Source organism: Epargyreus clarus, unplaced genomic scaffold (assembly GCF_041222505.1).
Source record: "Epargyreus clarus isolate Ecla_fem2 unplaced genomic scaffold, WU_Ecla_fem_2.2 ptg000007l, whole genome shotgun sequence".
NCBI classification, from domain to species: Eukaryota; Metazoa; Arthropoda; class Insecta; order Lepidoptera; family Hesperiidae; genus Epargyreus; species Epargyreus clarus.
In genome coordinates, this window is record NW_027332215.1 from 3415470 (window position 1) to 3443445 (window position 27976).

General features: G+C 34.8%; 1 protein-coding gene across 2 annotated transcripts; it reads right to left on the reverse strand.

Moving 5' to 3' along the window:
• Nucleotides 1-32: 32 nt before the first annotated feature.
• zyd (sodium/potassium/calcium exchanger zydeco) lies at nt 33-27854 on the reverse strand. 2 transcript variants are annotated; one of them, XM_073074380.1, is made up of 10 exons: nt 27700-27854; nt 5520-5702; nt 3859-4046; nt 2812-2998; nt 2654-2728; nt 2256-2581; nt 1902-2064; nt 1541-1642; nt 1323-1444; nt 33-1010 (listed from the first exon to the last, which is right to left on the reverse strand). In XM_073074380.1, exons 1-10 carry the CDS (start codon nt 27716-27718, stop codon nt 783-785), a joined length of 1593 nt encoding a protein of 530 aa, XP_072930481.1. In that variant the 5' UTR covers nt 27719-27854; the 3' UTR covers nt 33-782. The 2 variants fall into 2 exon arrangements, with proteins under 2 accessions (XP_072930481.1, XP_072930483.1); XM_073074382.1 differs by lacking the exon at nt 27700-27854 and adding an exon at nt 11041-11181.
• Between the last annotated feature and the right edge of the window lie 122 nt (nt 27855-27976).

Below are 27976 nucleotides of genomic sequence, written 5' to 3' on the forward strand. Positions count from 1 at the left end.
AGATAGCGGTTATTTTTTATAGAATAAAACAATTTGTGGAAATAAAATTTATATATTTAATTAACCTTAAAAGTTTTGTTACATAACGCCGTTTACGTATTTATTTACAAGAAACACCTTCATGAGATTTATGAAAAATAACGGAACTTCAAATTTGATGTGATAATTATGTTCATTGTAACCATATAACCATATATCTTAAATTATTTTGGAGTACGCTTCTTCAAATAAAACCAAAATACTTGGACTATATTCACCATAATCCTTTTGCTTGGATATTGTCTAAAATATATTAAAATAATATGAAAATAAACTTCGCTCAAACACAACAACATTACGGTTGACAATATTGACATCAAGTTATGCAAAACAAAAGCCATTGGCCATTTAATAACACTAGATTGACACTAACATTGAAATACAACACCTACTCTGAATCTACACTCTTAAAGTAATATACCAATGCAATTTATTTTCTAAACATTTATTTTTAAATTTTAATCTATTTAACTGTGATTACATTACGTCCGATAGGAAACAACACCACAGATATAATAGCTAACGAAAAAGATCTTTCCTAAGATATTTCCTAAGTAACGCGGGTAACGCAACGACACTTACAAAGTAGAACAGTACCAGAACTGCAGATAAACTGAGAAGATTTGCTTAAGAGCTACTCTCTAACATGCTCATTGACTGAGGTACATACACACATTAACACTCAAAAAGACAGGTCCATGTGGATCCATCGTAACACTACTTAATACGCGTCCGGGCACAGTTTACAATTTGAGTTCGTATCGCTTGCAAGTGCGCACGTTGACCGGGAAGAACACGTTAAGCTCGATCAGCGTAGCGAGCACGAGGAACATGATGTACATCGCAAGACAAGCCCTCCCAACTGCAGCATCCAGCTTAAACTTGTTGAACCAGAACGTCAAGTACAGCAACAGAAGCGTCGACAGCAGAGATATGGCCGAGTACTCGAGTCCCATCGAATTTATCTTCACCTATTGGTAGAACAAGAAATATTTTACACGCTAAAATCAAATTCAGTAATAATACCTACAATAAAAGCATCGCTAGCAATTCCAACGTTAGCAAGCATGTCCCATTGATTATAAAAATATTAATGTAAGATACACGCATAAAATATATATATACATTTTGTAAGGTAATACAAATAATGTAAGTACACTTAAAAAAGAGGCCACGAGATCGCTTTGCAATTTGTAACATATAATTCGCAAAGGCAGTTAATCTGCTGAAGCATTTTGTTATTATTCGCTATTCACAACATTCAATTTATCACAATCTCTAACCCGGTAGTGCCCTGGCTCAGCCGGAGTGAGCGAAGCTTTGATAAGCCACGGCAGACCAAGACAAAGAAGAATGTCAAACGTATTAGATCCAATCGAATTGCTAATGCCCATCGACCCGTGTCCTAGAAAAGAAATAAAAAATTACATTAGCTGTCGACCTATTCCTTTAATTAAGGCCCATGATTAAATTCAGTAACAATATAGGAAAAAAGATGTACCTTGTTTCGCCACAATCACACTCGAAACAGCCTCAGGGACTGATGTACCAGCGGCAAGGAACGTAATGCCCATCACAGAATCAGGAATCATCAAGGTATCCCCTGTGAAATTTAATTTAATACAAATCAAATAGGCGGAATAATAAATACTGCAATTGTGATAGTCAAAAGAGTTGCTTCTCTTAGTACAACTAATGGTATCTCGGTGATCGAAATTGGATAATTATCGTTATTTTAACAAATAATGACCTTTTTGTGATCAGACATTAAAAATCATCTATACCATACCAAAGAAAGAATAAAAAAATCGGATAAACGAAGTAAAAAAGGTACTATAAATATTATATTCGTATTAGCATACCAATAATAGTAATCATCCAAGCAACTATATATGACAGAGATCCAATCCAGACGATGCACATAATAAATGTCAACGGAAACCAGTTTTTGAATCGAGGCTTCTCGCAATCGGGAATAGTAAAGAGAAACACCAGGTGAATCGGCCATGTTACAATCCATGTGGTCTGAAAAAAATGTGTAACAGATGATAATAGAAATAATTTTCTAGCTCATCAGTAGGATAATTTGAAATAGAATTTAAAACATGTGTTCTTGATTAACAACAAAAATCATAAAAAGGTAGAGATTATAAATTTAAACAACAAGTATTAACTTTGAGTAGCTTTAGGCCAATGTTCTGGCAAAAAAAATTAACCTTAGTAATCTTGCTACGTCCAGAAGGCCATTTCCAAAGAGAATGTTCATATTCGTCAGTTTCATCTTTGTTTTCTTCTTCGACTTCTACCACTTGATCGACATTTACTTCTTGAGAGGCAATTTCCATATCGCCAATCTTTGATTCTACTTCAATATTTATAGTTTTTATATCATCGCTTTTTTGTGAGCAATCAATTGACGAGATTTCTATTTCACTTCTCTTTTCATCAGAGGTAGGTGAATTTTTGATATTGCCATTGTGTTGATGATGATCAATAGCTACTTCAATTCTGTTTGGCGAGGGGGTTTTTACATCCTTATTATCTGCAAGTAATGTGATTTTTAATCTATTTAAAGTAAATCAGGTAAAATAAAACATTAAGTAATAAAACAAACCGTTTTCAGTAGCCAGCTCGTTATCAGATTTTTCTTCATTATTTTTAAGCATAGTCGATACGCAAGTCCAGCTACCTGTAATTAAGTAATTTCCAGTATTACCAATATTATAATTATCCTCACCTCATACAATCAGTGGACACTTAATGAAATCTCACCTTTAGCAAAATTCTGAATGGATTTATCATAGTACATAATACAAATGTAAACTCCATACAGCAAAACCAGGAAGAATGCCTCATACCATTGCACGTACTCGTCATGCATAATGCAAATAAGTATGGAAACAGTAATTCCATAAGCCAGACAATCCCGAGTTAGTGGCCACCAATCTAGAGGCACCACCTGAAAAACGAATAATTGACTTTTTTTAGTATTTCATGAGTATTACCTCTTTGCGTTATTTAATTAATAAACCCGTACTTAACCCACATAATTTTACTAATCAACCTCGCAGCATATTAGTATCTCTACGTCCGACCGAAAACACAGAATGTTCGTTGGTTAAGACAGTATTAGACATAATAGTCTTGCCATTCTAGGACGGAAGTTATATTATTATTATATAGGTAAATCTATTTAATTCAAGTTCAAGTTTAATAAATTGATACTTTTTTACTTATATCACTTTTAGTAACAAAATGTTTAAATTATGACATTATGTTAAAAACAAGTTATCGTTTTTATAACTACTTGAAGTGATACCTCCATCGACATTGATAATAAACTTAAAAAATACATTTTTGCGAAAAATTAAGAAGTATAACAACAATTACGAGGGTATAATCGTTAAGAAGTCTATATGAACGGAAAAAGAATTGGAGGTAGGTGTGTGGGGGATGGGGGCTAACGACCGTGGATATCATTTTAGCCAGTTGTGATTTTAACTCTGCAGAAGCCTGCTGATGATTTTTTGTTGTGATAAAACTAACAAATAACCCGGTATCACTCCTAAGGCACCATGTCACATTTTGAAAATTTCCTCCCAGTCGCAAAAAAAAATCACCCAAAGCCTCTCCCGAGGGAAATAACCGGGTATACCCAACACCGAATAATTTACCAAGTGATTTATAAAACAAAATATTTGGGGACCTCTGGTCTAATGCATCCTTTTGTCCTCTGTTGTTATCCTCTGTTCACAATCGTAACCGGCCTTGAACATTTCTTCAATATGAATCGAGGATTCTGGATATCCAAAAATTTACCATTCCAGCACCAATCCCGCAGCAAGCCGCTACAGCGAGGATATTGAATACAGCAGAGCCCACGATGGTGCCGACGCCGATGTCACCTTCCGTGATGAAGGTTCCTATCACATTCACGAAGAGTTCCGGGGCCGAAGTTGCAGCTGCCATGAAGGTGGCACCCGCTACGTCATTAGTCATGTTTAGCGCTAAAAATATACGAAATCCGTTAACAGATTTGCAAATTGCAAACGCAATCTATAAAATATAGACTGAAATAGCACTTAGGTATATGTATATACATCAACACCATCTAGAGATATTTTGTATAAAGTTCTTAATCTCAAAAAATACTGGCTAGTTTTAAAATCTTTTGATGAAAGAGTATTTTGTAAACCTTTTTGGGCGATTCTAATTTTCAATTAAAAAAAAAAACAAAAACACAATATTTACGCGGCATAATAGCGAAGTCCGAAAGTTTCGTTTACCTACAGTATTATCGGGATTTTATTTTGTCAAATTTAAGTTTTATAACAAGTTATCGATTAATTTCGAGCTAAACCTATTGTGTGCAACATACAGCGGCGCCATTTAACGTTGAGTCCCGGTTCGGTTTTCATCCCGATACACGTAGAGTACGTGTTTGGCGCGTGATCGTGATAGCCGTCTGTTACATCCTCAGCCACATTGGGCGGGAATTCGTCTTGGAGGAAGAACAGACCTCGTTTGGATCAGAACACCATGACGGCTGCAAAATACCGTAACGAGGTGCTAGTAAGGATAATCTACACCCATAAACTACTAATAGGCCAAGAATTCATGCACGATAACGCCGTGACCAGATGGTACCCTGAGCACGACGTATCGGTCTTAGGCTGGCCCGCTCAATCACCTGACTTAAACCCAATAGAGCACGCGTAGGACATGCACCAAAGAAGAGCTTTGAGGAATTTCTTTGCAAACGACGGAAGAGCAACTTTTTTGGATCTTAGCCGGACCTGGGACAATATACCGCAGCAAGTCTTGGATTGATTAATCTAAAGTATGAAAAATCGCTGCAGGACCGTTATAAATGTCATGGGTGATTTTACAGACTACTGATTTTTCACATAACTGTTAAAAACAACAAATTTTCCTTAAATTTCACGTTTTCTTGAGAAACACAATCATTGTTAGTTTTACCATTATTTTACGTCTTTTCTTCATTTAAGTATAAAATTGTAGGCGCACAATAATAAGGTTTTTTTTAATTCTTTAGTATAGTCAAATAAATGGGCTTTATAAAAATATACACTTGTATGTTATTTTTAATCAATTTTGAGATAATTGACTAAATTCCAAATATCACTAGACAGTGTTGATGTGTGTATCTCATTTAAACCATAGAAGATTTTGCACAATCTGATGTTAAGGACAGAGTCGGTACTACTTTTTTATTTTTAACTTTTGTTTTAGGTACTTCTAACAGATTAACGACGGGTTAAATGTACTTAAGTATTTTGTATAAATGGAAGAATAATTTGACAATCGAATTAAGAATAAGACTATCACTTGTTATTTGGGACAAATTAATTATTCAAATTCATATATTAGGAATAACCTTAGAATTCAAATCACATCACATCACATAACCCCTATATGGGGTTAGATACAAACCTAATAGCCATTTCAAGCATACGTACCATGGCATATCCGGTCAACGGCAGGGACAAAGAATTTGTCGCATACCACAGCGAGAGCGACAAATAGATATAGGGAAATAAAGGCGTGGAGCACGATGGCGCCATGTTGCCGTTGCTGCTCCGTGAATAGCCCCGCCGGGAAGTCGTCGATGGCTGGCGGCGTGCAGTTCCGAACAAATACCTCTGGAATTTTACATTTACATATATATTATATGAGATATTAGTTGTTCTTAATGAGAGGGCACCAAAGCCGTGAGAAGTTATTTCTCGAGACGTATCTCCTAGCTGCAATCTACCTATCTGCTATCGACTACCTGCTGATAGATACCGACCGATAGACAGACGGTTATATTCCATTTTTACGGTTTTCCATTTTTTTTTCTTTAATTTTATAAAGTAAATAAAATACACTTTTGGATATATAAATTTGATAAAGTTAACTTCTACTTAAATAAAAATCATCCAAAGCACGGACAATATCCAAGCGAAATACCTGTACCTTTTATGTTGACTTGTAAGCTGGAACACAGCAAGGCCTTGTAGCTCAAGTACATGTCGACGTCATCTAATTTAAATAGAAACTACGATACTTACCAAGAGGTCCACGTCTTTGTAAAATATACGGTGACCATAATGCTTTTGCAAATGATAGATCATTGACCGATATAGCCCAATTTCACAAAATACTATCAGGTACCAGCATCTAATACGGACGACTCAACAAGCCATTCGATAGCCCAAGGGCCTATGAATTCAACCTCTTTATTGCATTAGATTACCCCTAATTGAATTATATTTCTATAGATATTGATACCCATGTAGTTCACTTTCAACATGTCATTTTATTCTCGTATGTAATAAGCGGGCTGAACGGAGCCCAATGCCCAAATGTGGGACAGAAGTAGAGCAATAATAAGAAGCAGTGAAAGACTTGAGTATATTAGAAATGAATAACAATTACCTTTAAAAATATAAGAAAATATCAGAGTTCATCTCATGACTATTTGTCATTGTGTTTAATTTCCTGTTCGATATTTAATGTATTTATAAGAGGGTGGATTGAAAACTTTGCGGCCTAGCCAAGACAAACAAAAAAAAATATTTTTCGACATAATCTCCATCAAGGTCCATGCGTTTCTTCCATTTGCTTTCCAATGCTTCTATGCCCGTTTTAAAAAAGATTCTTCGAGTCCTTCAAAATAGTGGTTTACTGCGGCTTCGGCCTCTTCATTTGATGACACTTTTTGTCCATCTAGATATTTTTTTTTTAATTTGGAAACAGGTGTAAGTCCGAAGGTGCCATATCGGGAGAATAAGCCAGGTGAGGTAGCAATTCAAAACCACAACCATTAATATGAGCCATTGATTGAAAAAACGTGTGAAGGCGCGCATTATCGATTTGAAGCAACTCTTTCTTTCTGAATAATCCTGGACATTTCTCTTTAATTTCTTCCCGTAATCTTTAATTAAATAATAATCGATTTTTATTAATCGATTTATTGACCAAGAATAATCGATTTTTCATTTCGCGATTTCACACCATAATTTCGATTTTTTTCAAAAGTCGCAGCTTTGAAAGTGGAAGAAAAAGTGGTTGGAGGGCTTACTTTATAATAAAAAACAAACAATTTATTATCATTACACAAGATTGAATTGTAAAGAATCCAATCTTTTTAAAAATATTTTATTTGTATAATAAATAATTATTTCATACAGACTAGTAGCTTTTGATTATTGAGTAATGAGTTGGGTTGTTTTATTATTATATCAAAAAATCGACTTTTTAAAAATCGATTATTTTTAGTTAAACATATCGATTTTTGGAAAATCGATTATTATTTGGTAAAAAAATCGATTATTTTTATTAAAAAAATTGAATAATATAAAAATCGATTTCTCCCCAGCCAAGACTGATCCCTACTTGAAAAGAGTACTTTTAAGTAATCTAAAGATTACTCTTCAAAAATAACTCCACAGGTTTATAATCCAAAATTACTGCATTTCCTGCAATATAGCGGCTTTAAAACGCGGAGGTTTTATAGTGGCCACGAAAGGTTCTCAACACCGTGATGTAGAAATTCAAGAGAATGGTACAGCTACATCTAGTTTGTTTTGTCTAAACTATTCGTTATGCCAATTATTGCCATGTACGCGAATGGGGTGTGTATTTAATCTATTCTTTAAAACGTACTTAATAAATTACTAAAATAAGAAATTCAAACGATAATCCCTAATATCAATATCAATTTAGTTCAATAAAAGAATAACGTTTAATGCTGTCCCTCCATCTGACAACTTTACGTATTTATCACGCATGCGCCAACAAGCGGTTGTTTTATTTGTCTCAAAGATGACAAAACATTCAGATTCAGAAACATTTAGACACCTCACGTAGGGTTTGATGCTTTAAAATATGAGTAAACAGTCATAATAACATGTAAATAATCGAGTAGTTATTGTCATATGATATTATTAATATTAGAGAATAGTTTTAGAAATTAGGCACATTTTAACCTATATTGCTTAGGTTACTGGCAACAATTATTTACTGATGGCGCATGCGTCAACACGGCTCGAACTTTCGCGCCGCACACTTATATTATTGGAGAGCGGTACAACATAAAAATGTGAAAATCTTAGAACACGGTTAAAAGTAAACAAATAGTGAAAGCTAACATTTAAATGAAATATACTTGAAATATTACAATCAGCTGTAACACTTCAAAAAATAAACCAAATAATGCTCAAGATAAAGGTTTTTTATACGGAGACTACTCTTACAAATCATTACAAGCTTCTTCTTCAAACATTATAAAATGAAATCTATTTTTATTTAGTAATATCTATCAAAGTAAAGAATCTACTTTGATAGATATTACACAAATACATACAACATCGGTATATTTTAAAAGCTAAAAAATATGGGCTGTTAAATGCTGTTTAATACTATGGAGTATAACGACTAAAAATAATAGACAAGATGAAATTATTGGAATAAAAAAGTACCTCATTTCTTACTTTTTTAAGTTTTCTGATATAGCAGGAACGTTGATATGCATATTAATAGTTTCTATGTACTGAAGGACATTTTCAGAACTGCAAACATTAAAATCATCTCTAAATAAGATAGCGCAAGAATTATTGTCATTCAAAATGTTCACTTATGGCAGTAGAGTGAATTCAAATGGACCACCATCTAACTGCAATTTTGCAGACGGACTGTAAAATTGCAGTTGGATGGTTCTACAATTGCACTACTGCACTGGTATAGTGAACTCCCTAACTTTCAAATAAATGAAATAAATCCCCGTGCATTGTACGTAGTGATATAATTACTTGGCCGTGATTCCTTAGACTGCATTCACAAGACTTAACCGAGCTTACAGTACTTCAATGTTAAACGCTGTTGTGTTCCGTCTTAAAGGCTGTGGATCTGTGACCGATCTCATCTACGATATGAATCTTATGTGGTCACGGATGTTCACGTACGGGAGCGGCTACATACCATCAGATTGAAGTTCATCTTTTCTTTGCTATTTCTCTTCTATACAAAAAACGCATTTAACGATCTATTGGGTTGTTCGGTAAGTCATTTCGTTTTTTCCCGATAGAGGATTTAATTGTATTTTTTCACAGCTAACTTCACACTTAAGTCGCATTGTGGTTATATGTTTTTACAGCTGATATAGCAAGGCTTGTATGTGAATAAGTTCAATTGACTTTATGCAATAGTTTTTGGTGGGTGCCCTTTTAAATATGGAGAGCAATAAGCAGCACTTTCGTCATATTTTACTTTTTTACTATAGAAAAGTTAAAAATACTGCTCAAGTCAGAAAAAAAATGATCTAATGGGTATGGAGAAGATGTGTTGTCAGTACGCCAGTGGCAGAACTGGTTTACAAAATTTAGATCCGACAATTTTGAAGTCGAAGATGCACCACGTTCTGGTAGGCCGATTAAGACTGATAAAGGCATTAGTTAATGCAAACCGGTCAATAACAATACGTGAGATCGGCCAGAGTTTAAATTTATAGAAATAAACCGTTTATGACCACTTGAAAGGCCTGGATTAAAGCTTGAAGTTCGATATATGAGTCCCCAGATTTCTCACGATGAAAAATTTGTATCGTCGCGTTGACGTCTATGATCTGCTAAGGCCTGGATTTAAGCTTGAAATTCGATATATGAGTCCCCCGATTTCTCACGATGAAAAATTTGCGTCGTCGCGTCGACGTCTATGATCTGCTCCCGAAACGTCACGAAAATGATCCACTTTAGAAGCGAATAAGTTACTTTACCACACCTACCATATTCTCCACATCTGGCGCCTTCAGATTATTATTTTTTCCGATCACTGCAATATTTTTTGGACAGTAAAACCTTTAACTGAAATAAAGAGGTCAAAAATCACCTGCAACAGTTTTTTTGCAAGAATCGACCAAACAAAGGAAGAACGTGGAATCACGCTCCTACCATAAAAATGGCTTAATGGCTTGGTGTTGGGCCAAAATGGCCAATATATAATTTTATAAAATATTTATTCATTATACGAAAATTGTCTTTCATTTTTACAAAAATAAACGAAATGACTTTCCGAACAACCCAATATTTTGTAGTAGTCGCGTTAAATACTCTTCGTATCATAAACGTATCAGGACAGCTTTTAATATAGTGCACGTGAGCGAATCTAATAATAAAATAATTGAGGAAGATTAAATTGTTTAAGAGGGGCACGGCAATCCAGACCCTACAAACGAATCGCAAACAATTTGCGGAGCTATTAACGGTATCTTCGTACTAGTCTTTCCATGTTCAGAGACGATAGTATGAATTACATACTCGTATTGCTTAAAATAGTTTATATTGCTAAATTACCTCAATTAGGAAAGTGTGTCTAAGTTTTGACAAAACCGAAACGTTGATATTCAGAATAAGGAAAGATTCTGGGTTAGTCACTGCTCTCACTAAAAAGCTATACAATTTTGAATGATCAAACTTATCGTACTTAAACTAAATAATTGAATACTATTTGGTTTTATATTGCCGAACGATCAAATTATATAAAAATTGAGCATCCATCTGAATGAGCATCCATATGAATAAGTTCCAAACTTCCAAATAAGCAAACTCCCAAGCCAATTGGATACAGATCTCCTTTGAAAAGGCTAAGGAATATTTACGCCATAGATGGTGGACGGACTATGACCAAGTACCTACAAATGACAGCCTTCACACGTCTTTGAGAGCATGTAAAGAAGCATCTGAGTTTCCTTCCAATGTTTTACACTACCATCAAAGCAAATTACAACATAAAAAGACTGATATGGAAATTCGAGGGAGTTGGAGACAAAATTTCATATAGTCATAGTCCGAGACCTCTTAGAGGTCTCGGAGGCGTAATCTTCAAATTTTGCTAACACTGAAATATTCATATGGTGCCAGGAACCTAAATTTTAAATCTTGCTAATTGTAGCCCTAGCTAGCTAGCTACGACGCTGTATGCCAGTAGACTACGACTCACCTGTTACACGAAGCAATCCAAAAACACGGAAACAGCAAAGTATAACTGGCAACGTGACACAGTAATCGTTCTATTACAGAATTATTGCCTACGTTTAACAAACGCACGCCGACCACAAACAAACATACTTCCTGCGCCCGCAACAAGACAACAAGTAAATTGTCTCAAATGATTATTGCTGCAAGTTGTCTAACTGGATTAACCGATTTTAGTGAATAATACCGCGATGACTCGTCGAGGCTCGAGGACATGAATACTAAGGTTATACGAGAATAAACGTAACCATACGTGTATTCTAGTAGTATTATAAAAAGCTTTTGACTAATTTTTAAAAGCTTTTTCATCACTTTATTATATACAACAATTTATCAACTTATTTACAAAATTTCCATATATATACAAATATGAAAAACAAAAATATAAAAACAAAAACACTACCATAAAATATTGTCACCATCCCTGTCTTTGGGCAAGGTTCCCAAGACGCTGACAGCATTTCCTCTCTGATTTGCTATACCAGTTCTTTGAGCAAAATTTGTGAGCTTTTAATTTTTGAGTTAAGTAGAATTTTAAACCAGTTAACTCCAATCGATTGGGCTTTTTGCATACACGTTTGCTTGGACAACATTTAAGCTTAACGACGTCACTTTAGATATAATATGTTGGACACCCCAACGTGACAAACGATTTATTTTTTATGCACCCGCAAGAGGTGAGTATAAAATAAAAAGACAGAAAATAAAAATGACTTGTTTTTAACAACTATTTAATTAAAATTTATTACATCCCTGATGTTAAAATAATGTAATAAAAACTGAGTACAAAATTTGGAACGCATTTTAAGAATAAGTTCAGTCTAAATAATTTATATCGAGTAACGTGAAACTAATAGTTTTATTTATAATTCAGGACCAATGTATCCATCTACTTCAATTGTAGCCCGAAACAATCATGATCTTGAAAAATTAATAGTGACAGGAAAAGAAGAAACAAGAGATCTTTAAGACGCAGCCAAATACCACAACATCTAGATTCTAGACATATCAATTACAGAGGCAACACATTAGTCCACTAACCGCAACAACTAGAAATACTACAACAACAAGAAATTACGATCCTCAGTACTGTGGGACCGACTGAAGAGAGAAAGAGAGGGAGAGATTTATCATTCAATTGCATTCCCCCGACTGCATATTATCACCATTATGTTCCATTAAATTTCAAAGGAATACTCCCGGTCTGTTTTATATTTGCCGTTATTTAGCGTTGGATATTTTAAATTATTGTTTGTGGATTTCTTATTTTTTTCGATCTTTCAGTGTCGATATTGTCTTTTGAAGTCTTTTGCTTGCTTTTTTATTACTTTGTTTCGTTCTTTAAGCTTTAATAAGACACGACTACACCGACAACGGGACAGTCCAAAAACATAAACAAAATAGTGATGAACACTTAGACAGCCCTCTATTTTTATTGACCCCACGTTGCATCATAAGTAATTGAAGAGAGCAATATAGCTCGTAGATACGAGCGGTGTCACTATAATCACAGGACTGGGTGCCGCTGATTCACACCACTCCGATTCATAAAATTGCATTATGTCACACTATAAAATAAGGATGAATGTACTAACCTACGCTGCAATATTCATACGTACTCGTCTACGCTCCGACGCGGATAGGGAGGTAGGTTAGTGGCCAATTCATGTCGGATGTTTTCAAACCGCACGGCAGGACAAAGCTTAACTGATATCCAATTATCCAATGATAATAACCGGCACGTTTTAACGTGCTCTACACATGAGACTACGAGACGAGCCACTAACGGTCACCCGTCCAAACACCAACTACGTCCTAATTTGCCTAGCTTTGCATCCGACATTACGACACGTCATATTAAATTATTTACAATTATTTCACGCAGCTTAAAATTATTTCACACGGCTTAGATACAGTCCTTCTTTAATTTAGATTTTAAAAAGAGTTATTCGGTGATGGTATAGATTTTATCCGCGCTATAAGTGGACACCGAGATGGATTACTGATCTGACAGGTGCAAATTAACAGATGGTTTTTGATTTACCTTTCCACGGCACACACAATAGGTAAATCCTTAATACGAGTAAAAACGTAAATAAGACGAATAATTAAACAAAATCCCACCTGTAAAAATTAAACAAAGTACTGACATAATTTTTAAAGAAAAACATGCATGCTGATTGCTGGTAAATTATAATATGTTCGTTTTTCTTTATTTTAATACCTTTTAGCATAACATTGTTCGTTAAAATACTATGAAATTGTGAATTTATAAGAATGTGGTAAATATTGTTTAAATAGCCAAGGATTTCATGTTGTTTTCTCTTATTTGCAGGCTCTTTTTGTTTATGAATATTGTAGTAATTAGTTAAAACCTGTATTTGTGTAAATTATATATTGAAAATATAAATATTATTTACAGATAAATATAACTATTTATATTTAGCAATATGTAATGCAGGCCGAAGCTATATTTTATAACTTTGTTAAATTTGAATTTTCAAAATTACATTATTACTACTATGCCGTATAGAAGGAAGCTATGTGCAAAATTTTAGAACTCGTTCAGCAATTTCGGGTGATCGTTAACAACTGGTATAGTCAATTAGTCATTTAGTCAGTCAATCAGTCATTCAACTGGTTTATATAAATACATAATACGTATGTATTTTTGTAATTTTGTTTATTGATACCTGCTCGACTGTCCCACTGCTGGGCACAGGTCTCCTCTCAGAATGAAAAGGATTAGGCCATAGTCCACCGCGCTGGCCAACTGCGTATTGGTAGACTTCACATACATCTGAGATTTTTTATATAAATGTCTCATGTATGCAGGTTTCCTCACGATGTTTTTCCTTCACCGTTTAGCAAGTGATAATTAATTTCTAATACTCACACAACTTGGAGAGGCCTGGGATTTGAACCTCGGACCCCTCACTATCACTACTGTTAAAACAGACAGGTTTGGACAATATTTTTTAAACATATTACGCTTTCGCGCCAAAATTCGCCATTTTCTTTTTTTTTCTAACTCATACCTAAGAACATTTGTATATCTAAGAGTATAACGAGATGCCTTTACTGTTAAAATCCATGCAGACGCTTGGAAATTTACAAACATATAAGGCACGCGCAAAAATCATATACCTTCCTTAGCACTCCGGTAAAAAGAGATTCGTCAGTAAAATAAATCTTTGCGTGTCTTACTAAGGTTAATATTGTAATATATAGCCTAACCTGATGTTGGATCGTTTCACTAATGATCGTAGCTGTGACATGCCATTATCTATTAATTTAACTAACTAAAAAATACGAGCCTCCAGTCAAGCTACATCACGATAAGAACTCAAAGAGCGGTTGCGAATTGACGTCTGCTTTATTTTAAAATACGCGAGACTGCAATTATGTGATTATGTTGACCCGATAACTCGATGGCATACGCTCAATAATATGTTACGGTGATCACGAACTATTCGTTCGCTATTCACCCACCACGTTTGCAGGCCAACACATATCGCGGCTATAAGCCGCCGCATGAAATTTACAACTAACGTTTACCTACATTATTTTACATCAATGAAGGAGGTAGACTCTGTGGTTCAACTCTGGCAGCATCGCCGCCACACCAATTTCTTCCTTATAACTTATAACAGTGATTTTATTCTTTGTGCTCCTGTATTCTGGTAAGGGAGACATACTTTTCCGAGGCATTCCAGCTTAGTGCTCAGGGTTAGGGGCACATCTGTAGCCGACCTCAGGTGGAAATCTGGTCTTATCTACATCTGCATGCTCGTCTGCTGCTTCTATGTGATATAGTTCTGCGACTGCAGCCAGAGTCCGCCATGTTACTTCTTATTAATCAATTCTATACATGCTACCATAGTACTGCATAAAAATATGGCAAGAAAACGCCATGAAGACACTTCTGATTTCATTTATGCCCGTAGTTCATAACTTTAAACTCGCTCAGAAGTAGCGGAATATTCATTATTAAAATCAGGTCGCATAGCCACAGCGAATATTAATACCTTGCTTGAGTAAAGGTACGTGAGATAACATTAGTAAAACGGGATTTTAATAAGGTCTAAATAAATTTTGTCCAAGATGAAATAGAGTATAATTTTGTATACTTATAAAAAATAAACTTTCTTATTTATCTATTAGATAAAGTTGAAAAGTAGTGAATAGATTGATTTGAAATACTTTATTTTAAGAAAAACTATTAGACATACAGTTTTCCTCACGTTCACTTTCCTCACTTTTATAGGAAGTGATAATTTTAGTTAAAGAGAGATAATGTAAAAGACGACGTCCTTTATAATTGCACCATACATAAACAAACTTTTTTTTTATAATATAGAAGTAGCAGACGAGCATGCAGTCCACCTGATGAATAAACCCCAGATAGGATTAGATATTCCTACCTGAGGTAGGCCACAGATGCGCCGCTACCCCTGAGGACTAAGCTGGAAAGCCTCGGAAAAGTCTGTCTCCCTTACCACACCCTTCAAACCGGAACACAGCAGCGCCTAACACTTCTGTTATTAGGTAGAAATAGGTGTGGCGGTGGTGCCGCCGGATTCTAACGGCAAAGGGTTCTACCACCTTCAAAGACACCTACAAGCTTCACCTAACTTGTTAGTAACGAGGGAAATGACGTGTTTTTTACTGGCCTCCCTGTGTATCTGACTTATATACGAGTATGTAGGTAACATTGTATATGATGTACGTCTCCAAGACGACTGATCGTGTTGCTAGGCATGATCATTATCGTTTTCAAAGGGGGAAATTGTTGTTATTCATAAATAAGATGAACGCGGAATACCGAAAGGTTATTGATTTCTGTATTGAAAATAGAAAATGAGTTTGATACAAAATATATTGAAGAATTATAGTTATGTGAAAACGTGGAAAAACACGAACAACATTAAATGTGGAGAAATTGTCCATGAAGTGTAATTCAATAAGCTACAGAATCTTTATAAAAGCAAATACCCGATTGCTTAAAAATATAGCGTATGTTTTACAATTTAGGCGAATGCAATGATTTCACGTGTTGTAATCTATTAAGCCGTTTGGCTGTAGAGCGCGCTAAAGAAACATACGAGTACATATACAATACTTGTGTATATGTTATATATCTTATATATCTTATATCTTATACAATGTTTACCGAGCCGGCAAACGTTGTGTTGTCATATAAATACACAAATGTAATCACTTAGGGGTATGAAAAATAGATAGTTGCCGATTCTCAGACCTACTGGATATAAAATTTAACTGCATATAAAATTTAAAAGAAGTACGGTAACTAACATTGTGACACGAGAATTTTATATAAGATTATCTGATCGAAAAACAATACTCCCGCAGTCTGTAACAACAAAATTTAAAAGTGCACCATATTTTGTTATCTCAGCCCTGTTGTTCCCTTTGCTTTTTCCTATCGTTGCATTAAACTGCCTGCTGTCTTCGTTCTTGTGCATGTTTTAACCTGTCAGCCCCAGTTAGCTTTATTTCCTTTGTGTTTCCGTTACTGTGAGAATGACCGCTTAGTCCCTTCTTTTATGGTTTCAATTTATGATCATAGTACAATATGCTAGGCAGTGATAGCCTAGTGGTTAAGAAACTCGGCCTCTCGATCGAGGGGTTCGAGGTCCAAATTCCAAATAATATGCACTTGCATATTAATGTAAAGTCGTAAGTCCGTTTTATGAAATCACCATTTTGTGTTCATTTGACTTTATACGAGGCTTGGAAAACCACACAAGTTGTGGAAGAACCATTCATTGCCTCCGAAAGCGCCACCGCCACTTCAAGTATATGTATCCCTTTTAGGACTTTACTAATCATTGACAGTGGTCATTTATCATCAGATGGCAGCATGCTCGTTCACTACGTCTTTTATAAAAAAGTAAATTAAAGAGCCGTCACTCTTATTGCGTGTGTTACTGACAGTTACTTATGGCCATTCATTACTTCTGTACTACACGCGTTCTTTAAAAACATTTCACACGATATGTATTATATTTTTTTCTGTAGAAAGTAAACTAAACACTGACAGGAGCATATGTGTTGTTTTACGTAATTTCCTCGAGGAAATTTAGCCAGGAAATATATTCGAACACAGAGACGGACCGGAAACATGTTATTAATATTAATTATCAGCGCTTCATTTTTATATCTTATAACATTAGTGTAAGGCGTTTGGGTTCTAATTTGCAATGATAACACCCGTTTAATAAGGTCGTACGTCCCTACTCCCTACTGTCTCGGGACCAGAATAGAGTTAAGATATCCCATGCCTGTCGTTACAAGCAACTTAAAAGGGCCTACCGGAGTTGCTCGCGCCAAAATTGGAAGCTCGAACCGCCCAACCAGTAGGGAAGTACTGGATAGGACGACACTGTGACCGCATCCCTCGTCCTATCCTTATCCTACCTTAAACACTCGAAGGTGGGGTGAGCGTAAATGCTAATGTGTGCAAAGACCTATACAGAGCATCGCGATCAGAGTACTCCCAAAAAGAGAAGGGTTAAGGCCACATAATACTATACGTTTATATGCGCAGCTTAGAGTACATCATACACCTCGTTACCAGACACGGATTTGCTCTCAGAGTGAAAGGGTAGTAGGCCATAGTCCTTCGCACTGACCAAGCTCAACTGGCCAGCTCAGCCATCTTCACACTAACCCGTATATATAAGCATGTGACAATTTCTAATGCGCACATACCGACACTTGAAGTGTGACCTGACTGTACCAGCGATTTCAGTCAATTTCAGTGTTACGTACAATTTTCGTGAACTCGTACATAATAGCACTCATTGGGCATACGAGTAAGTGTGAAATAAAGTTGGAAATTCTCAGTATATAGGTCAGTGCGGACACGACACCTTTGTGAGCCAATTGCGATAACTACCTTGTCTGCTGATTCACAAGGCCTTCTGTCGTGAGTCTCCAAGACCTAATGTAGGTAAACCATTGTAACCCATGTGACCTCGTAACATTTATACACAAAGATCATGCCTTACTTAGGACTAACCGAGGCATTGACATCAAAAAACCTCTGATACTCGTACAATCTTCATATATGGGCCGGATGAACACTTGTAAAGCCGCAACAGGTGTGAGTCAGATTGTATAAAAATATGTACTTACGAACCTACCCAACTCTTATTATATATGAGTTACTAGGCGAATTATACATATTATAAAGACGATAAAACAATTCAAACTACAAAGGAAATGCTGCCAGGGAACCCTGCCCAAAAACAGCAATAGCGATAATGTTTCATGGTAGTGTTTTTTGTTTTTATATTTTTGTTTTTCTTTCGTTTGTATGTAGGTATGTACTTTTTGTAAATATTCTTTTACTCGTATATAACTACGAAGAACTATATTCAATTAATATCACTACAAACTTCTTCTATAAATTAATCAAAATCGTTATTATTACGTTGTCAAATTGTTTAGAGTTGCAGTGTACGATTAAATTGGTACGTCTTTCCGTTTCTGCATGATGAGTTTATCTGTAAGTAGCTGTACATTTTAGACTTTATAACTTTATATGTATAGTTTGTAAGGAAGATATTATTAATGTACAACTGTAGATAAACCTGAATAAATTAAAAAAAAAACCATGGTCGGGATTCAATTTGGCGCCCCATATACATATATGTCGTCTAAGACAAAGTAGGTGGAAATGTGAGTGCAATTTATCAACGTAAGATCGTCTTCCTAAGCCACCCGATGGTGCAAATTGAATCTCAAAGATCTAACTAGTCGAAACACGAAAAAGCTGATTTGCCTTCATAACTTCAATTTATCTGCCGGTGCGATTTCTGAGCAGACAGGCACTTAAACTTACAATTTTATGTCATCGCCCTAGCAGACCCAACGTCGACTTTAATATTTTTTCATAAACTTAACCAGAACAAGAAAAGTATATTATTTAAACATATTCTAGGTGTTAGAACCCTTTTTAAGGTGGTAGAACTCTTTGTGGTTCGACTCCAGCGGCACCACTGCCGCACCTATTTCTACCTAATAACAGCAGTGTTAAGCGCTGCTGTCTTCTGGTTTAAAGGGTGGGGTAACGGAGATATACTTTTCGACTACCTTCCGAGGCGTTCCACCTTAGTCCTCATGGGCAGCGGCGCATCTGTGGCCGACCTCAGGTAGGAATATCTAATCCTATCTGGGGTTGATTACAGATGTCCATGGGCTGCATTAGCTACTTACCATCAGGTGGACTGCATGCTCATCTGCTACTCCAATATTATAAAAAAATCTAAATACTATTGTAAATTTTAATTTTATCAGTGTTTTCTTTTATAAAATCCACTACCAATATTCGATATCAAAGAGGATTAATAACGTCGTGCCGTCTTTGACGCAAAAGAGGATTCCCGTCGTACCGCTTCCAGTAAAAATCCAATCTAACATGTTTCCCCATCCTGATTAGAAATAGGAAATAAAAAGCAACTAATTCCCTCGCTTTTGACAACCAACACTCTTGGGATTTTACTCTCTTTGAACACACATGTTTCCAATTCCATATTTCTTACTACTAGGTACTTTACTACTAATAGTGGAGCTCTACTATAAAATACCAACACTCATTACAATTTCGTTTGCTCTAAGGCAAGTAGATAGGAGTTTCAAACGGGCATGCAGTCTACCTGATGATAAGTGGGTACTGTCGTCCATGGACATCTGTATTCAACCCCAGAAAAGATTAGATTCCTACCACAGGTGCGCCGCTAGCGCATAGGAGTAAGCTGGAATGTCTCGGTAAAGCATGTTGTTCTTACAACATCCTTCAAACCAGATTATAGCCTCATATCAGCAGTTGTTGCGTGGTGGTGGTGGCGACTCCGGAGTCGCACCACAAAGGGTTCTACCACCATCATAATGTAATTAGAAATTTATTTTAGATCTGCGTACTGATTTACATAATTGAATTTGGTATTTATTTTAGATGGATGGTGGAATGGACTTGTGACCGCCGGCTGACATACATATGAGATGACCATCGTAGCCCTTAAAAGTGTCAACACATTTGAAAGCAGTTTCAGGTAGAATCTGTTCTATTAGGACTACGAGTATATATCACACTAATTACAATCAGGTGGATTTCGGTCAGGATTCGTTTTATGAAAAAAGTAAAATACGAAATAACAAGAATCTATGAGGATACAAGGTACCTCGTATAATGGTACTCAATATAATTCTACTTAGTTCCTTCTGTAATATTGTTTTCTTTTCCACCGTCCCAATAAACCTTGCAATTTCAATTCATCTGCCAGCCAGTTTACTCAAGTTATAGAGTTGATCCACTACTAAACAATCGTTGAAATTAAGAAAACATTTTTCAATTACAAGTTGAAGGGAAAACCTTACGAGAACTGCATTTGTTCAGTCAAAGAAAATTTAAGTATTGTTTTCAGTTCGAAAATTTAATTAGATATCTATTTTGAAACATCATTGAATTGTGTATATAATTATATAAGGAATGTAACACAAGGACGACGACTGCGTCAGCAAACATCGGCAACGAAAACGGCCTGAAGTTTCGCTCTTGTTTTAACTCGACCCATACAAATCGCATGCACAAGATATATCTGACAGATCTGTGGTAAATGCAAAAATTATAGTAATAGGCACCTTCTACATTTTTTAAATTTTTATCTGCCATTATCCTTACAGTCCACCTTGATGTCAATACGAACACAATTGCACACTTTCATGTTATAAGGGATTCATTTATTAAGGCATTATAAGGGATAACGTTGAATTGCTAAGAGCAAATGAAATAGTTTGATGTCAAAAGTGCATTTTTAGCACTTGAAAGTTTTGTCCTTTATATGTGTTTTGTTAATAATCAATTTAATTAGTAAATCGACATTGTTTTTCTCGTTACAATTATGAAGAAGCTTTTGAATATGATAAGCCAAGTACAAAATACATTATTTACGAGTACAAATTTTGTTTGACGCTTAAAAATATTTCATTTTCGTATAATTTCATTTTAACTTCGTTAAATATTTAGTGTTATTATCTTGATAATACTGTTTTTGTAATAAGTTAAATGTATGTAATCACTGACTGGTAAGCGTTTTAGTTAATATAAAAAATAAAAAAATGTCTTAACGTTTTCTATTATATGGTGAGCAAAAAACGTTTTAAGTTTCTTGAAGCATTAGTATTATTTTATTATATAATTTTCGACAACACTTTAAGGTTTAAATTAGTTTTCATGAACATTATGGTTTTCACGTAGATAATAAATAAACTCTGCCTCTAATTTAAACATAATTAAATCATAACAAAAATAATTATAGCGCAAATTAGGAAATTTTATATATTATTATTATTAATAATAATATAGGAGTACCGACGAGCATACAATCCACCTGATGGTAAGTGGCTACTGCCGCCCATGGACATCTATAATCAACCCCAGATAGGATTAGATATTCCTACCTGAGGTCGGCCACAAATGCGCCGCTACCCCTGAGGACTAAGCTGAAACACCTCGGAAAAGTCTGTCTCCCTTACCACAACCTTCAAACCGGAACACAGCAGCGCCTAACACTGCTGTTATTAGGTAGAAATAGGTGTGGCGGTGTTACCGCCGGAGTCGAACCACATAGGGTTCTACCACCTTCAGTTTTATCTTGTGGTGTACATTAATCATATCATAATTTTCAATATCGTATAAGATTATGATTGTCTCATTCAAAATATTATCAACATTTGTTTTTCTAAAAAGAAAATGGGAATAACTAAATTCACTTATGTACGTCAATTTTTTTCTTTTATTCTATATGTTAATACGCGAAGCAAAAACTTAAAAAGCGTTTTAAGGAACATAGCGTGCACGAAGGAGTGTGAGAATTGGAATATTAATATTAACTCGTATATAGAGAAGGATAGTAAGAAGGTAAAATTTATACTTAATATTAACTATCTAAAATTATCGCTACTTAATATTATAAATGCGAAAGTAAATCTGTCTGTCTGTCTGTCTCTTCTTCACACCTAAACCACTGAACCGGTTTGAATGGAACTTTGTACAAAGATCTGTCTGAGAGTCTGAGACCCGAGAAAGGACATAGGATAGTTTTTATCCCGTAAATACCACTGGAACTACGGATAGCGATCTGAGATCGATTAATCGGAGAATCGATCTTTTGAACCAAAAATATCGATTATTTTAATCGATCTCCAGTAATGGATCGATGCAGTGAATCGAACTTTCAACCCAGAAGATCGAAATTCTATTTTTTCATAGTTAATTGATTATTATTAACAATAATTATAGTTATAGACATTTTTTTGCTTTTTTGCTGATAGATATGTATTGTAAGTGGTTGTTTGCCACAGACAACCTTTTTTTTCGCAATCTCGCAGGCTTCGCTCAGCGAAACTTTTAATCGGTTGTCGTTGTGGCTACGAAATTTACCTACAGTTACTTTACTTATCCATGTTAGTCGATCATCTGCTTATTTATATAAAAATGAATATTTGTCTATATATATTTTATAGAATCGCAAACTATGCATTTGATCAAGTGATAATCTTTAGCAAAGTTGTTGTCCAAGAGCCTACGAAGGTCTGTGGGTTGGTAAGACCAATCGACAGATAGCGCCACTGTCATTCCAATGAAGGTACAAATTTTCTGTTTTATGTATGTCATATTATTTCTTTAAAATGCGGGCGAAGCCGCGGGCACCACTAGTACAAAATAAATCATGGATTGTTCACATTCATACTAACAATGTAACACACATATTATGTCACATGTCAACACAACAGATCTGACATTCAAATGCCAGATTTTTACACAAAAATGAGTTATTGCTTTTAAATACGGCTTAGCCAACTAACCTCCCTTTTAATAATAAATCTGTGCAATAATTTGCCTACGAAATATCCATATTTCATAATGCTTTTCTCGCAGCTCTACTTTTCTCCCTGCCAGATCTACTATTCTTATTACTCATAAAAGTACGCTCAAATTGTGTTTTTTTTTTTAAATTGCATTGTAATATGTATGTTTCAAAATTTTATTGATTTACATATATTACATGTTTTTGTTTCGACATCTATTTTGGACAATTTGATTTCGATTCACCACAATCACGAGTCCTTGCAGTAGCCCTGCTCGCCAATTGACAATAAGAAGACCGGATGAGGCGCCGGCCGGTCCCCTCCTTCTCACTTAGAGCCGACGAAACGACCGAGATCGCCCAAAGGCAACACTGGCCTGCTACTAACGTTTATTACTACAATCAGACCGCGCTTCATACAAATATCACTTCATTTACCATTATATAATACTTTACAATCATGTGCGCTTACTGCCAAAATGGTAAAGCTGAGTTAAAATGACATCAAAATAATCGCAACCAATGTGCAGCATTTTAACTTCAGATCATTAATAAGACGTAAATGCAATTTAGAAATGATTTTATTCTACAGAAATCAAATAATATCAAGTGTATATTTGTTCACATATTTATCAGTGTTTTATTAGTAAGATAGTCGAGGATTATTTAGAAAAAGAATTTCACGGAAAACTATCATAATCATATTATAAATGCTAATCAAAATACTTAAACCTATGTTATAATAATATTTTTATTATGATATTTGTTATAAAATGTATTTGATATTTATTCTCATATTACCAGGAATGCATACAATAAAATTACAATTGATTAGTTATACTTATTTATATAATAACACTATACTCAACGATGAATACTTAGAATAAAATAAATAATAAACAACTCAACGAAAAACTGTATGCACAATTGAAGCAAGTCATTTTAATGTTTGAATACATCGATTAGAATTAATTACCAATGACTCCATATCAATGAATAAATTATGAAATTCAATCAGACGCTTCGTATATTATCTGATTGATTCGCAATTAATAACTCAATTAATGAGGTATAATTTTATAAACGTGCGATTTGAAATATCGCTGCATACGGCTATAATAGCAGATATTTGCATTTTCATCGCTTTAATTGACAATAACTGCAACACCTCTAGCGTAAAGGAAAGTAGCCTAGCTATGCGTTATAGTTAATTATTATTGAAGTGACTGCATTTAATAACGATTTAAATCTTACCATAATAAATGTGAAAACACATTATTTGTGCACATAATTATTATAATAATAAAAATATTCTAATACTAATAACTTAAAAGTTATTTACAATGACACTCCATTAAAAATATAATGAATACGCGACTGCTGTAACTTATCATTATATTATTATTATCATATAACATTTAATTCCGAATTGAATTCATTGATTGTGATATTCTTAATAAAATATTTGTAACACATTCATTTTTCAATACATTACATTTGTACATATTACAATATTAATTAGTTATTTGTTAATGTAATACAACATTGTTCAATTACAATAACATATCACGAGCTTTTATAATTAATGGTATGAAAAAAATCGCTTAATTCCATTGTACAACTGTGCATACAGCTTATATATAGGTCTGCGAATGAATATGAAAACAAAAATCTCCGAGCAACTGGTTACACATCGCGGAAAGTTACAGAACTTTAGGAAAGTCCGGAACATATTGGTCCACGATTCCCCAGTACAGTTTGTTAAGTCACATAAAACGACAATCAAGTATCCATAGCTGCTGGCCCAAGGCATACTGCGCCAGGGTGTCCAACTGTGAAAATCTTGTTTTCGTAACAAAGCTTTACGACTCATCTATTAAAACGCAATGAGCCGAGTCGGCAATTTGCCTAAAGCTATCTAAATACCTCAAGACAAAAATAGACAGAGCAAAGTACAACTAATTGACAATTTCCCACCATTAGTGGATACATCGCAATATCGACTGAATTCACGACAAGGTTGTTTGTACTTAATCTATCATCAAGCCATTAGTGGCTCACTGTTGGGCTGGCGACACCAATCGAATGAGGACTCTAAAGTTAATAACGATGCTGAACAAGTGCGGTTTCAAACCTTTTCACACCTTTGTGAAAATATTGAAATATTTCAGAGATGTGCTTTCCCCACGATGTCTTCCTGCGCTACTTAGACAATTCATAATTCATTGGTAATAATATGATAATAATACCATTAGGTTTAAATTATATTTAATACAATAATTACCCTATAATATTATACAAGTGATATATAATTTTTAACCGGCTTCAAAAAGGAGGTGGTTATATAATAACGTGAGGTTATACGGTTGCTTAAAAGCAGTGATAATCTAATAATTTGAAACATGGCCTCTCATTCGAAGGGTCGGAAGTTAGAATCCCAGGGACGCATCACTGACTTTCCAAAATTATGGGCATTTTAGAAATTGATTATCACTTGCTTAAATGGTGAAGAAAAAACATCGCGAGGAAACCTGTCCACTGTCCGGTAGTCCTATAAGTAAACGTTCTCTAGGATGTGTGAAGTCTAACAATTCGCACTTGGCCAGAGCGGTGGACTATATTCAAAATCCCTCTCACTCTGACAGGAGACTCGTGCTCAGCAACGTGACAGTAATGGCTTAATGACGACAATATGATGCTTAATTCGTTCTTCATATAATCCCAAAATATCCTTGTTTCGCAATATTTATTTTTAAACAAAGTTGCAAAGTTCTTATTGTCGAGCCGTTTCTTATTATAGGAAGGCCGGAAATAACTCTAGCTTCATACTGATTAATTTAATTCATTTTGGCTTAATGACGACAGTATGATGCTTAATTCGTTCTTCATACAATCCCAAAATATCCTTGTTTCACAATATTTATTTTTAAACAAAGTTGCAAAGTTATTATTGTCCAGCCGTTTCTTATTATAGGAAGGCCGGAAATAACTCTAACTTCATTCTGATTAATTTAGGTAACACTTGAAGTTCACTTCAATGATATTTTAATGTTAATGACATGTATGTAGTTTTTAGCGTCGCTTTTTATTATGGTGATATTTTATTAATGACGAGACGTTACTATACTGTGTACTACTCTTTTTAGAAATTATATAAATAAATAACTTTATATCTTCGCTGACAACATACTATTACATATATGCGATAAGTGCAGTCCATCTGCCGATCAAGTGGTCACTTTTACAATCAACACCTAATGTTCGGCTTTGTTAATCGCATATACCATACGCACAAATACGCTTAAATGCCGATAAGTAGAAGCTCTTAAACTTCGCACGTAACCACATTTTAACTGATTAACACTTGTAATGAAGCGACAGAAAAATCTACATAAAACGTTGGAACGGCTACCTACATTCTATGATACAAGTTCCCGTAATTTTGAAAGTGAACTATAGCTAAAATTACAAACCGAAATCATTGAATTATCGATGTCGTTTTGTCACATTTCATGTAAACGTATTTTACATATTTCTTTGTAAAAATATATTAATAAAACTATATTTATTATTTCTGAATCACTGTTTGAACATTTTCAACCACGAAACGTGTCATTCTTACAAATTAAATTATTTTGAGGTAACAATGAAAATATATATGTATGTATCTACAAGCAATTTGGCTTTAACTTCGATAGTAATGATTACCGCTTATGGAAGTACATACTATAGTTCCTTAGCATGAAGCAGGTAATACTGATTATTTAATTAATTGGTTATAGCCAATCGTTTCGTTTAAAGTAAAAGAAATAAAACACATATGTATTTTATTTGTAGCAACTAACCATTCGAAATGCACAAAATTGTTTAAACCTTCTACTTAGAATAACTTATTTCAACCATCATTTGTCGATTAATTCTCACAAAAATAAATTAGTATTCTTTTAAAAATGTACATATCCATTAATTCAACTGCCAATATTTTAAAACAGGCAATGCAAATTTAAAAGGGCGAAGTATTTATTTATCTGCCAGACAGAATATTAACTCATTAAAATTTTAAGCAAAATACTATATTATATTTTCTTCTAGGTACAGCTTTAGAAAGCAAACTCATTTTTACACGTTAAATCTATTTAAGTAGTTCAAGCTGATCGATAGATACACTAAATATAAGGATAATTGAGTTAGTCTCCATTAAAGAATACATTAAAACTATTGGCTAAGTAAACGGCACCAAGCAGGAAACAATTTATGTATGTTCCACGTGGACGAAGCCAACTGCTTATAGTGGTTTACATACCAATTACCGTTGTACTCACTTGAAAATGTATGTTGATTTAATAACAATTTAGCCTTTAGTGGGCGCAAACAGGACGACCAGAGTTAAAAGTAAACTTAAATAGATCAACGAATTACTTCGGTAAAACTTTTAAAATTTTCCTATGATGAACAATAAACAAAATTTAGTATTGTGGAAGGTCAGTTCCCAAATATACACATGGAGACGATAAATCCGTGGAAGGTGCGGCTTCATTTATTATGGTCGCTTGCGCCATAATCATCACTAATTCAATCACAAAACGCCGAAATAGAGTTGCCACGCCCGTCGGTTTCGGAGTCCTAAAACTTACCTGGTGGGTCCTGGTCTTCAATACTTACGGCACAGTTTAATAACGGACACGGAAGCACTTAGGAAAGCTGTTATTTAAATCACATTTGCGTACCTCTCTCGGAGGCGTTCATGGTGAGAGCGAGAGACGACCGAGGATGTCGTCAGTGGCGTTCGAATGCCGCGGCCCGCGCTCCGGCGTACATAATGGACCGACCGGAGAGCACGTCAAAAGAAGAATAAGGGAACCAATTATTCACATACAATACGTATACGATGTACGGTCGTCGGACGCAGTGGCTGAGTGCTCCAGCCGAGGCCTACTCGTCCATCGTGACCAATGATTTTAATTGATACTTTTTAATGAAACCATGATTTTTATTTAGTAAATA